General features: G+C 34.8%; 2 protein-coding genes and 1 long non-coding RNA gene across 3 annotated transcripts in view; 2 read left to right on the plus strand and 1 right to left on the minus strand.

Annotated features, from left to right (window-relative positions):
* The first annotated feature begins 735 nt into the window (after positions 1 to 735).
* c1galt1la (core 1 synthase, glycoprotein-N-acetylgalactosamine 3-beta-galactosyltransferase 1, like a) lies at positions 736 to 5,809 on the plus strand. Its single transcript, XM_026243956.1, has 4 exons — positions 736 to 1,059; positions 2,079 to 2,343; positions 3,115 to 3,779; positions 5,186 to 5,809. Exons 2-4 carry the CDS (start codon positions 2,121 to 2,123, stop codon positions 5,513 to 5,515), a joined length of 1,218 nt encoding a protein of 405 aa, XP_026099741.1. The 5' UTR covers positions 736 to 1,059; positions 2,079 to 2,120; the 3' UTR covers positions 5,516 to 5,809.
* A 1,855-nt stretch (positions 5,810 to 7,664) lies between these two features.
* tac3a (tachykinin precursor 3a) lies at positions 7,665 to 9,932 on the minus strand. The gene is made up of 7 exons (XM_026243960.1): positions 9,769 to 9,932; positions 9,370 to 9,485; positions 9,185 to 9,284; positions 9,063 to 9,092; positions 8,926 to 8,979; positions 8,064 to 8,142; positions 7,665 to 7,856 (listed from the first exon to the last, which is right to left on the minus strand). The coding sequence occupies exons 2-7, from the start codon at positions 9,469 to 9,471 to the stop codon at positions 7,838 to 7,840; spliced, it is 384 nt and encodes a 127-aa protein (XP_026099745.1). The 5' UTR covers positions 9,472 to 9,485; positions 9,769 to 9,932; the 3' UTR covers positions 7,665 to 7,837.
* The window catches only part of LOC113070561 (uncharacterized), a 33,478-nt gene continuing 27,191 nt past the window's right edge, over positions 8,081 to 14,367 (plus strand). Inside the window, exons 1-3 of the long non-coding RNA XR_003279939.1 lie at positions 8,081 to 8,159; positions 12,204 to 12,311; positions 12,511 to 12,624. This is a non-coding gene — a long non-coding RNA (uncharacterized LOC113070561). The remainder of the gene's footprint in view (positions 8,160 to 12,203; positions 12,312 to 12,510; positions 12,625 to 14,367) is intronic.

Genomic DNA, 14,367 nt, shown 5'->3' on the forward strand with positions numbered 1-14,367 from the left:
CAAGAGGGTATTCCCCAAAATGTTACTTTAAAATACAGTAATATGCTGTATAACTGTCCTACAGTAAAATACAGTTCATTTTACAGTTAAATACTGTTAAATTTACAGACATTTCTAACAGTGTAGTTTGTAAAAAATAAGTACTAGTAATGTTAAATTAGATACTAGTGCAGTTTAGAGTTTAGATTAAATGTTATAACGGCTTGCCATATATGATGCTAGAGTTCACTCACACATGAAGTTAAAATAGAACAGTAATATCTTTCCCTTAGAAATTTTCATATTAAAAGTGTAAAAATAACATACAATAAATATAAAGTAATATTAACTAAATATACATTGCTGTTTGATGTTGCTTTCTGAAGACTAGAAATACATTATAATATCTATGCTATTATTTTATTCTATTGGCATTACTAGCTTTAAAAGTAAGAAATGAATACAAATCTGCATATGACTGTGTAAAATATATAATTTGAGAATACTTTAATTTGCAGTTGTGTTGTGTCTTTATCACCATTTTGTCTGTACTATCTAAAGGTTATCAGGCACTTTTGTGTTATTCCGTTTTAGGACAATATTAATTGTACTAAACGGAAACAACAGTCTATGATTATATATTATAATCATAGACTGTAATATCAAATTTGCCATCCTTGAAATAAGTGAAAGCCCCCAGTGGGCGGGGACTCCCATGACAACAAACCGGCCATTCCTCCAATCAAACACCTCGACACGGCGATCCGTGTGTGATGCTGCTGACACACACTGATGACAGAGGATCTGTTGTCTGTTAATGGCACACACAATAGGCCTTTTCCTTTCCGAAAATAATTCGGAAGACTGGCGTATGCTACACCATGTCCTTTAACTAAGGAATGCAACCCTCAACGTTTGTTTAGGTGTAGACGTCACAACGCACACTCAAACGCACGCGCTCCTTTCACGTAAGCTCGCGGATATTTAGAGGAATAAAGACTGAAGGAATGAAACTGACCGGAGTCCACAGCGTTCCTTGGGACCATGAGAGGTTTGCAGAGGGGAGTTAAAGAATGCAAGGTAAGGACGGGCCTTTTTCCTCGATCTCTGATGCGCCTCTTATGTCTCAACGAGTGCGTGCATTAGGCTATGGGTATTTTATTTATTCATTTATTTTATTTATTTATTTTATTTCTAGACCATATAACCCAGTATTTCTGCAGGCTATTTATCTTATCCATTCATTAAAAGATGTGCCGTAACTTAAAATTTTGTGCCGTATTCTGTCTATTATTCTGGGGTTAAATGGGATTTGTTGAGTCTCTGCTGGATTTCCTGAGAGCAAACATTAGATTCGAACACTTTCGATAAATGAAATGTTTAGGCCTAACAGTAATAACTGAGAGCTGTTTAGGATATTTGTAGAAGTGTTTAATCTATCACAGCACGTATTGACTCTGCAGTCAACCTAAATGTTACTTGTCAACTTCATAAAATTGACAGTTTTATACAGCAGAAATATGACTGGAGGTGTGGGAGAGCAGGTGGCTAATTCTTGGAAATTAGGGTAAGAACCAAGATTTATCAGTCATGCAAGGTAACCAGCTTTTAATCTGTTCCTCAGATTTAACCTGGCAGCAGCTTAATCCTAAATAGAAAATGGGATTGGTATATCAAAATGATCTTGAAAAGAATAGATGGTTTAAGTTTTGTCTATTCAGTTATATAAGGTTATAATTAATAAATTGTCTGACCCTAATATAAGAAGTATGTATGTTTTTAAAGGAAAAATCTAATAATTAAATAAGAAAAAAAACATAAATAAATAATTTTGTAAAATATATACATTAACTGACACCAGAAAGCCATAAACATCCAAATTTGTTTAATAGGCTATTAACTTAAAATCTCAAGTTCAACTGAAAAAAAAAAGTTTGAAAATCCCTGTTCTAGAGGGAAACAGAATTTACATTTATTTGCAAGTTTATCTGTTATATGGCCAAGGAATACATTTATAATGCAGGACGTTTGTATCCACACTTTTAAAAGAATCGCTGAAAATGAATCGCCTCAAATTAATGTATACAACATTTTTCTAGCCTCACAGTGACCAGTGTTGGCGGGATCCCTGAACTGTCACCATGAAAGCAGGGAATTCAAGATGTGCTTTCTTCCTGGGCTTCCTGGTGGGCAGCTGCTCCATGTACATCTTTTTGAGACAGGTGTGGTTTGAGAAGAGCTACAGCTGGAAGCGTGATGGCAAGAGCAACCCTGCTCCACTGGGACCAGAACAAAACACCCCCAACCTTACCTGGAGAGTGGAAGGATCTGTCCTAATCAACCTCAAACATCCTCACCAGCCAGGTGCTCAGTAGTGTATAATTTATGTTGCATACATTAATGAGTGTAACATGATATAAAGCACTGGAACATAATATATGGTGCAAAGCTTTCACTTTCTACTCACTTCATTTAGTTTTTAATGGAATATAACAGTGATATGTAAAAGTAATTTTAGCAGCGTATCGGCAGCAATAGGCAAAAACAAATGTTTTTAGTAAATCATGCCATTGTATTTGCAGTCAGTCATGAATAATTTATTACGTGAGTGAAAGTGTCAGATAACAGGGTTGTTACAGAGTTAAAACGAGTGTTAGGATAAGTCAGTGGGTCAATAATCTGACTCTTTTTTTGTAATAAGTCTTGTGTATAAATATATTTGTATATATATATATATATATATATATATATATATATATATATATATATATATATTAAAAAAACTCTGCACATGTGTTGTTAACTAGGTTTTTTGTATACTACATATATATATATATATATATATATATATATATATATATATATATATATATACATACATATATATATATATATACATACATATATATATATATATATATATATATATATATATATATATATATATACATATATATATATATATATATATATATATATATATATATATATATATATATATATATATATATATATATATATATATATATATATATATATTGCCTACTAATAGGTTAGTGTACATAGGTTAAAGTAATATGTTACGATTGTATTAAACTGAATAGAACTTATAGAACTTGTTTTAAAAAAACACAGGAGAGGATGGTCACATCGCAGATGAGCTGTTTAAGAAAGTGCGAATCCTGTGCTGGGTGATGACAGGGCCTAGTAATCTACAGTCAAAGGCTCGGCATGTGAAGGCAACGTGGAGTCGTCACTGTAACGTAGTGCTGTTCATGAGCTCTGAGGAAGACCACAGCTTCCCCACAGTGGGTCTCGGCACAGGAGAAGGCCGTGACCAGCTGTACTGGAAGACTATTCGTGCCTTCCATTATGCTCTGAAGAACCATGGCGATGAGGCAGACTGGTTCCTCAAAACTGACGATGACACGTTCGTCGTTGTGGACAACTTGCGCTGGATCTTGTCGAACTACACAGCAGAGCAGCCTATATACTTTGGAAAGAGATTCAAGCCGTATGCCAAGCAGGGCTACATGAGCGGTGGTGCAGGTTATGTGCTCAGCAAAGAGGCCCTAAGGAGGTTTGTGGAGGGTTTTAGCACTAAAGTGTGCACTCATACCACCTCAGTGGAGGATCTAGCGATGGGTCAGTGTCTGGAGAAAATGGGGGTGGTAGCAGGGGACTCCAGGGACACACTGCACCGCGAAACCTTCCATCCTTTCATTCCTGAGCACCATCTTACAGGAAAGTTCTCTAAAACCTTTTGGTACTGGAACTACTGCTTCTACCCAATTGTAGAAGTAAGTCAGGCGCTTTTATTATTATGATTATTTTTATTTATTTATTTTTGATCCCCAAGGCTGAAATTTTTTCTGGATTCTTTGCTGAACAGCATTTATTTAAAATAGAAGTAATATTATAAATGTTTTAACTGTCGAATTTTAGCAATTTAATGTGTCCTTGATGACTTAAAATATTAATCACAAATTTTGGATGGAAGTGTAGGATAAAATATGCACTCATTGTCCTGTTTCTTAAGATATTTTATGTCCTTCATGGTCTTCATGACATTTCTCTAAATTCCACAGATTTTGTCTCCGACACATTGGAAGCACATTAGTTATTACTTTAGTAATGATAGAAGTTAAACAAGTTTTTTGAAAAGTTTTAAGAACTTGACTACTATTTATGTCTGAGAGGAGAAAACAATTAAAGTGTCAAAAGTAATTTTCCATTCAGGATAGAATTATAGGTATGAATAAAAATCAACAACCTTCTTTGAGAAATATACTTTGAGAACTAAATTATCTCTCATAATTTTAGCCGTCTCATTTTTAAATGCCACACTGAACTAGAATCTCCTTCAGGTGATTGCAAGCGAAACCAACAATGGATAGGTTTGATGGAGACAGCTTTTGTCAATAATTTCTCTTTCATGTATGTAATGATGTGATTCGTGAATAGACCACTAATGTCTAGCATTACAAAACCCAAAAAATAAACACAATTTTGTCTTGTTGTGGTCATCAGAGTGGCAATGAAATGAATAGACATGCTGTTTCAGTGTTTATAAAGTATATATAACAAATATAATTAAGAACAGAATTGGTATTCTTTCTGCAAGATTCCTTTTTACACATACAATTAAGCTCAATTTAAGAAAATTAATGACAAAAATGTCTTAAATTTTCCTTTAAAAAAAAACAAAAATCAATGTTACAGACAATAGAAGAAAATTAAAATTTAAAATTGAGTAATACAAAGCTTATTATGTTGTAAAGCACTTAATTTAGTCTTCTGTTAAAACTAGTCTTTTTTTGCTGTGAAGTTCTCTTTTTGGTCATTAGTAATTACACTGTAAATTTTATTATAACTATATTAGCAAGTGATTTTTTCCACACTAAAATCATACTAACACACATTTATCCTGATGAACGAACTATCACATATTTGTCCTATGGATGGATTTTAAGGTTTACAGATTGGCCACATTTACTTCAGTTGAAAGTGCCATGATATAACCCATATTTTAAAAAAAGAAAGAAAGCAAGCACAGATATTTCAAAATTAATTTTAATGGTAATCATCATTTTGAAACAAGTGTTTTGATTGACCTTAACTTGTAATGAACCCAGAATATTTCTTTTAATCTGCAATCATATGTAAATATAACAGACCAGAATCTTATATTTGTCTTTTCCTACAGGGCCCACAGTGCTGCTCTGACCTAGCTGTGTCTTTCCACTATGTAGACCCTGTGCTAATGTACACTCTTGAGTACTACACTTACCGTCTCAGGCCTTATGGCTACCAACACCGCTACCAGCCTCCAGGGCCTGCTGTACTGTCTTTAGCGTCACACACTGGGAAACCCACCACAGAAGCTCTGAGATTAGAGGAGCGCGTTAAAGAAAAATCACTTCCAACATACACCAAGAATCCCAGAGCTGAGAAAGTGAAGACTACTGGAACAACAAGTCACAAAGTCACAAACGCTGACCAGGGGAGAAACATAACCGACAGAAGCACTGCATGATTGTGAATATGATTGCCTCTTCTTTTGTAAATCCAAAATGAACGCATGACAGATGTGAACTGTGAACTTGTGTAGCATTTTGAATTATCCAGACTGTGTACTGTGCAAATGGAGTGGTCAAGTGGTTACAGAAGTTCAAACTTTAACACAGAACAAATTTGGTCATTATTGCTGTTGATCAAGTAACTTGACTGGTTGCGCCTAGGGGTGTAACGGTTCACAAAATTCACGGTTCGGTTCGATACGATACACTGATGTCACGGTTCGGTTCGGTTCGGTTCGATACGTTTTAGATACAGCAAAATGTAAAAACATCTCAACTTTTCAGAATGCCGCAAGCGCACCGCGGGTCATGTGACAAGAACCAACCAATCAGCTTCATCCTTTCCCGTAACAACGTTGAGAGCTCAGCCAAGATGAAGGAACAGCTGATCATAGTTGTATATGGATTGCAATTTTGAAATAAATTCAGTAGCAGAGCTACTGCAAGCGATTTTTAGAGCTGCAAATCCATTTATCCTTCGCTGAAATTTCCGCGTCTCATGGAGAGAGCACGTCATTGTTGCTTAGCAAAGACAGACGCCTCAGGAGAAAGACGCGCTTAGCGTTTTCCATGCGTTTTTAGGCACGATATGTGAACGGCCCCTAAGGCGCTCGCTCACTCAGCACGCGCTGAAGGCTCGTTGCAAAATGTCGAATGCATTTAACAGACCAGAAATATAAGATCCTAAAATAACCAACAGGTCTGGTGTTTGGGTTGGATTCCCTGTAAGCTATAGTGTCTAAATGCTGCAGGGATAGTTAGCTGCGTGCATGTTTCTCTTTTTTTTCGTCTTTTCCCAGATAGTACTGACACATATATCCCAGATATTCCCGCTGTTTTTTTTTTTTTTTTTTTTTTTTTAATCCCGCTGGTGTACCCTGTCATGTTGCAGATGCGACATACCGTTGTTTTTTTATCCACCACTCTCTTGCCATCACCATTATAGCTTAAAGGGAATCCAAAGTGCACCCAAACACCAGACCTGTTGGTTATTGGAGGATATTCTCATTTCTAGTCTGTTAAACGCATTGGCTATTTTGCAACGAGCCTTCAGCGTGTACTGAGTGAGCGAGCGCCTGCTGAGTAGCCTAACATAAACATATAAGATGGTGTTTTTTTCTTCTTCGGGAGTGTCAGGGGCCTGTTACGTTGTTTGGGTTATTGGGCTACCTTGTTGAACGCATATCATTATATTTCTTTCTCTCTCTTTTTTTTTTTTCAAATATAATTAATTACTCCAACGAACCGTTCGGTATACATAATGCGTACCGCGTACCGAACCGAAAGCGTCGTACCGAACGGTTCAATACGAATACGCGTATCGTTACACCCCTAGTTGCGCCAGTTATAAATCAACTGTAAATCACATCAAATAAGTGTTTGCTATTCAACGGATTGTTAATATGGTACCTGCTATTTGAATAAATTATTTTGCTGCCTTCTAGTCAGAGTACAGTAAAAGTGTCTGATTCACATTGGCTAAAGTACATGAAGGGCTTCAACAGCTTTGTATTTCAACAATGAAACCAAATGAAAAGCTGATGATTCTTTGTGGTTTCTTTAATATTTATTTATTTATTTATTTTTACTTTGAGAGTGCAGATGGCCTTATTTTTTTGTCTGTTATTGTTACATTACTAAACTGTTTCCTTAAAGACATACTGTGCTTTAACAATGTTAAACTGATATCCAAAGCACTAACACTCAAAAGTCAAACTTAAAGCATTAGTCATTTGTATTAGGGACATCATGTTTCTTCTAGTATGATTAAGTTGATATCAAGTTAAAATGAATAGAAGTTGGATGTACATAATTATATATGCAGTTGGTCATGAAGCTTCTGTGTTTTGGCAAATGTAGCAAATTATTACTATGTACAGTATTTTGTGGGGGTCACTATTTTATGTTGTTTTAAACATTTGACTAATAAACCATTTTGAGATCAGATAGATATTTTTATTTACAAAAATCATGTTTTATACAATAGACAGCAAAAATTACTTTTAATAAATATATTGAAATGCAGGGGATGTAAGTGGATATGTAAATGTGGAGACATTTAATCTAGGTTAATGTATAATTTGCAATAGAATAAAACCAATCACACCATAGGAAATCATGTTTATTTGATTAATCTTATATAAATATTTTCTCTTGCTCTATTACTTCTGTAAAATAAATGATGACTTTTTGTTGTTGCTCCAAAGAAATATCTTGAAAAGAAGCTGTCCCGACAGGGTGGGATAGACAATTCACTGGATGGGAAACAATTCATTCGCCTATAACCCACGACGAAACCTGCAACAAATTATTTAAAAAATAAAATAAATAATAATAATAATAATAATAAGTAATTATAATAAATACTTATATAAATAAATATATTTACAAGAAAGCCAGAAATTTTGTAACAATAGACAGACATGCTTTAGGAACAAATGCTGTGTTGTAATAGCTTCAGAACGCCTGTAGATGGCAGAGCCGCTTTACTACTGAACTGCTCACCTCAGTTTGCATTTGTTGAAGAAGATGCCTCCGCTTGAGCCTGTTTCTGGATACTCTTTCCTCCATGGACGCCCAGTTTCTGACAACACAAATACAGTACGTCTGAGATGCATGATAGACTGAACAATCTTCTGACAATGTTTGCGTTGATATTTGTTAAGTTTGCCACATGTTTTTCAGCCCACACTGTTCAATTAAGACAGAATCGTTGCTATTGTGTACGTTAGGCTACTACTTATTGTCTCGTATGAACAACCGTTCAGACACTGGTTTAAGTTTCACGAAACTTATTTGCACATACTGTATGCTTTATTTCGAGACGGACTTGACTTGAAAGCAATACAATTTGCATATTTCGATTCAGTCACCGCTTTAAGATTCGGTGAGTTCATTCATTAAATGATTCATCAGATTTAAATCGGAAAATCGTGTGTCTTATTGATCAATATTAGTTAAAATAACATACTCATAAGAGCCATTTGTTTGTAAACCAATTGACACTGCTTCTAGTGTATATTTTGATTCACTAAAAAGAACCGGCTCTTAAGAGTCATTCGGTTGTGTGAATCAAACTGCATTGGTCAAGCTGCATGTTTTTGATTCCCTAAAAAGAACCGAACCATAAGAACCATAATTGTTCGTAAATCGAACTACTGTTCGTGCTTTAGGTTTGTTTATTTCGTGCACCACGCGAGGACAACTCAAACAACTTTTATATATATATTCAAACGTTTCGTAAATACAGCGTGTAAACACACAGAAATATTTTATGTAAGGGTAAAATTATATCAAGATAACGGTCATCTAAAGGTAACGTTATTTCTTTCACAAACATCACAGAATGAAGAGAAAATGTGTTTACCAGGGTCAGCGTTCCGTCGCCCCATGAGTCCAACAAAGATATCGTGCATTTCCCCTAAAAGAAAACATATGAACTTTTCTTAGATCATTTTTAAACAGGGGATATCTGAAAGCACAAAAAGTACCCAAATGGCTTACTTTTACGCTGAGGTGGTATATCTTCTGTGTCTGAAAAAACAAAACAAAAACACGTTTCAGTAGGAAAATGATGTAAATCCGATACAAAATTACCACAACAGCAAATATATCTGTTCACTCACCGGCGTTCCTGCGCCCCATTAGACCGACAAAACTGTCATAATCTATGTCATTATACCTCTTCAGCAAGTTATGAGCCGACCGCCGAAAACTCGGACTCTCCTGTGCATGAAATTAAGTTTTTATTAAAGAGTTTATGCAAACCTATATATTTATGCCTTTTAGAAGATAATAATCTGTCACTTACGCCTGAAACTGCTCTTTGAGACTCTGACTGCTGACAGCTCGACTCACTCCATCGGGTTTCCAGCACCAAAACCAAGAACAGTAACACTAGCCCACGATACATCTTTACTGACAGGTCTGAGGAGAAAATATGTCAAATAATAAAACAGTTGACAACATTTCAAAGCAACCGTTTGTTTACTTCACTGTTACATTTTATCCATAAGTTAACACAAAGTTTCCTCTCTAAAATAATGCAATATTCATTTATATAAATTCAGTATAAATTACTGAACTGAACTGAACCACCAGGATGAAAAAAATTGTTTAAAATAAATAAATGGAGAAAAAACCCCCTAAAAAACTAAAACGATACTGTAAAATTGTAATTTGATTTACATTTTTCAAGTATTGGACTCACCTGAGCTGAGGATACTGCTATGTGGAAACAGCTGAGGTACAGTTTGTGGTCGAGGAGTTAAATCCTTTTGTGATGGATTTCAGTTCAGACAAGAGACACAGAGACAGGGATTCACTCTTGCCTGATTGTTAAATGATAGCAACATGTGCGTAAGTCCAATCAGATGTCGCAGTGTAGGTGTGGTTTAAGGGTTTGTAGTCTGCATCAGCAATGGTCTACATCAGAGGCGTCAGGCATTCCTTAAAAGGACACGAACCATAGCCTCTTTTGTTAAACCCTTGTCATCAATTACTCAGATTTGCAGTCTTGCAACTTTAATCCCATATCTGTAACTTTGACAGATTTTTCAAGGTTACAGAGTACCAGGTTTGAAAGAATCCGGGTCTCCGCATCTATGGGTCAAACTTAGAACATTTGCGTGAGAGCATGTCTACATGTAATGTTTGTTGACTCATTAAGATTATGCTGATATCTATTCGAATGCTACTTTTCTCTGCTAAGTAGGGCCTTATTGTCGTATTTTCCTCCTGACTGCCTAATTGGTGCGGTCACTGGCGGGAATGTAATCTCTCAAGGAAGCAATTACACAGATGGAGCGGTGGATGATGAGAACGGTGTCTCGCAGACTCTATGGACATCTTGAGGGGGCATCTAACTGGCCTGGCGACATGCAGAGTTGATTAGTAGGAACATCCATTAGTTGCTGCCCACACTCAGTGTGCAGCATGCAAAGGGCAGCTGTGCTTTGAAATTTCTGTTAAAGAACAGATTTGATCAGTTCATTAACAGAAGTCTTTGATAGCAACAGCCCAAGCAGTACTAACCCACTTTCACATCAACATAATAAAGCCTGTGAGACTCAGACACAATCGTCAGCATCATTCATTTTTTTTTCATTGTTGTTGACTTGATTATTTTTATCATCATTCTCTCTGACGTTATCTATATAAAAACTTTAATGCTGTCCTGTTGAGTGTGAAGAATGTGTTTATCAAGGATGTGCACCATTTAACTCTAAATTGACTCAAAATGTCTTTTATATTCCATTTTGTTGTATAGCAATTACATAATTTTATTCATATAACACATTTTAAACTTAAGAAAGTAAAGTTTACATTTAATGTTTTAACTACAGTTGATTTCTCTTACTGTTACTCTAATTCCACCCTATTAAAAATTATTATACTTAAAATGCATTTATTTCATACTAAGTATAGATTAAATCTGTTAACATATTTACTGACCTATCACTCAAGACTTACTGATATAAAAATATAATAAAGCTTTAGTTGGAGTACTACTTGGAGTACACAATGCAAAACATTTTTTATTCAGTCAACTCCATTTTTAACAGAATTAAGCCAGATACAGTTTTAGAGTTTTTAGTGAAAATACATTTTTAAAAAACATAAAGTGCATTAATTACAAAATGTGTTGTTCCAATTTATCACATTTTAAGTGCAGCAGTTTTGTATACCAATAGTACAATTCGCTGAGTATTTATATAAATATATAAATGTATTTGCAGTATAATTAGCATTAATTTAATGCATTTCAAACACATTTTAGTAAATGTAATTTTCACTTTAGGGCAGTTGCTACATATTTTCCTTAGGTTAAGGCGATTTACACAAGTAGAACATGTTTTCTATGTTACTGAAAAATGTAACTTATCTCTTCCATAAGCACTTCACTGAATTCTAGCTTGTATTTTTATGCACTATATTTAAAACTTAGTATTGCTAAACCTTTTTCTGTTGTCTCCTTGAGATGAATGGCTTGTTGCGTTCCTCATTCAGATAAAAGCGATTTCAAAATATTTAAAAAACAGTTTTTTTTTTGTTGTTGTACGTAACAGTTTTTCCAAAAGTGTAGTGCTAAATTACTGGCCTAAGAATGTTAGCGCAAATGGTTATGACATTAAAGACTGAATTAATAATTTTGTATCTTTAAAAATGTCCAAAGACCCTTGCTCTCTGCCACTTTACATTCTGTTTCAAATGAGAAATGGAAATGCATAATATTTTTCTAGTGCTGATAGGGGAGGATAAATATCTGGAAGTAAATTACTTTGCAAATAGAGGGCATGTTATAAATGATAGTCAAGAGCAGCTGTTGATTGGGAGCCCTACGGAGACAGCAGGCATAAATATATTGGGAATAATGTTGTAAATATGACTGATAATGTTTACAATCCAAATTTGTAAATTATGCGTTTGTTAAAACCTGTGACGGCAATTTCTGTTTGTGCACACATAAGGCTTATAAAGCATTCCGACAAACAATAGAGCCAGTACTCTACACGCATGCCAATTATTTTTCACTGCAAGGAATGTTGGCAAATATGCTGTACCTCTACTATGCAAACCATGTCTGTTTCATAATGTTTTTGACGCATATGTTTGGACTTCATCGCTGAACATGTTGATCCACAGGAGACAGTCACTGCCGCTGTTCTATGCAGACCGAGCTATGACTTGCGGGGACATGTCATCTACAAAAAAAGTGCAGGTCGGAGTTCCAAATGGCTGGATTTCCCAAAGGTTAGCGGATTAGCATTAAGATGTTTTAGTAATAAGTCCCAACCCATATATGTCTCTTCCTGCTCTGCATGGATCACACAGTGGGTCAGATTAAGGTTATGGGGATGGATGGGAGACACATCTGACAGCAGTAGGGGAAGAAAAAGTAATTAATTGCATTCTTCCATTATTAATGAATTCTTCTTTCCCTTAATCACAGAGCCACATCCTGGGAGTATCAATGAGAACACCATAGGACTGTTTATTTGGTGCATGCTAGGTTAGAGGGTCCCTGCCGCTGAGAGGATGACGACAGGAAGAGGATGCCATAGTGGTAAATTCATGACAGTATTTGATATCATTTAGCGCACTCAAAATGTGAGAGGAAGCTATGCATTGCTGCCAAGGAAAATTTACTGCAATTATCTTAGTTTGTCATCTAAAGTATATATTTACTAAAGGATGCACATGAGAAATCAGGAATCGGTGCAATCAAAATCAGTCCTGATGTTCATGTCTCTATTGATTTCCTATGAGATAGAACAGCATTTTTTGCTTAATGTGAAATGGAGCGGTTACTTTATTTGTGGCAGCTGGTGTTTGGAAATCATCTTATCTTACTTGCTAATGTCATGAGCTTCTCACACTTTTTGTATGAGTTGTTTGTTTTAATACTTAGTAACGGCTCACAGCGAGCGATGTTTACGCTAGAAATCAGAGTTTATTCACTTTGCTGCACATACTGTGGAAACATCTTTTTCTCAGGGTTGTTTACGATTTTTCGAAAGTTCTGGTCTTATTGTTTGGTGGGTTTTGGATAAATTCCAGGGGTTTTCTTGAGAAATTATGTTCATGATGTTGTGTTTTTTTGTGCATAGAAAGGGAAGTAAATGAGATTTGACACATGATGGAACAGTGACTGACAAGTCAGATTACTGGTCTCAGCTATGCTCAGGAACAGCAGGGTATTGGCAGTGGCTCTCTACTGACCAAGACAAACACAGCTTAAAAGATCCATAGCATTAAATGGAGACTGGAAGGGTGACTGATCACAAGCAGTCACTATTGAGCAAATATGAAAAATGATGGTTAGATTTACTCCTGAAAAGTATATTACACTGGGGAGAAATCTATTCCATTTCAAATATACATATGCTAAAATAATTCAATTTTATGTTCTAGTGTAATGTGTATGACATACTGTACAGGTATGGTAAAGGATTTAAATTTTTACAATGTATTTTATTGTTAGTGTATTTAGACCGTTAGTGTTTTCACTTAACGTTTACATTCTGGTACAAAGATACAATGAAATATGTTTAATATTGATTATTTTAACACTTTCATAAAAAATGATATTCTGTTTTCTAAAGACTGGTCAGAAATAATGAGATCAGTTGTGATTATTATTGTATTGACAATATGTCAACAGTAGAAACAAAAAACCATTGCATTTTTGTGTATAGATTTACGTCAGTACAAATGACATCATTTATGCCAATAATTTAATTTTGGGGAAAAAGCATAAATATATAATCCAGTAATTAAAATTTTTATTTAATATTGCTGCTTTTAAAATATCCCTCTCAAAATGAATTTATACCATTATATTTTCAATATTATATATTTATATATAAACTAGAAATATATATATATATATATATATATATATATATATATATATAAACTAGGTCACACTTTATTTTAAGGCCCAATATTCACTATACACTAGGTAACTTTGCCTCAATGAACTCATAATTAGCTGCTTATTAATTGTAAGTAATGTATGAGGCAGGGTTAAGGGATCTAAAATATGGCCATGCAAATAAAGCATGAATATGTGCTTTATAAGAACTAATATACTGTACAGCCAATACACTGGTAATATGCATGCTAATAACTAGTTAATAGTGGAAATTGCACCCTAAACTAAAGTGTTATCTAAACATTATTATTACTGTTTTTTTATATAGGGCCCCAGATTTTTCATCATCATAGTTATCATAAGTAGGGGTCCTTCAATTAAAAAGTTTGAAAAACTCTTGATGCAGATGACGCCACGAGCTATATGTAAGAA

Source organism: Carassius auratus, unplaced genomic scaffold (genome assembly GCF_003368295.1).
Source record: "Carassius auratus strain Wakin unplaced genomic scaffold, ASM336829v1 scaf_tig00004557, whole genome shotgun sequence".
NCBI lineage: Eukaryota > Metazoa > Chordata > Actinopteri > Cypriniformes > Cyprinidae > Carassius > Carassius auratus.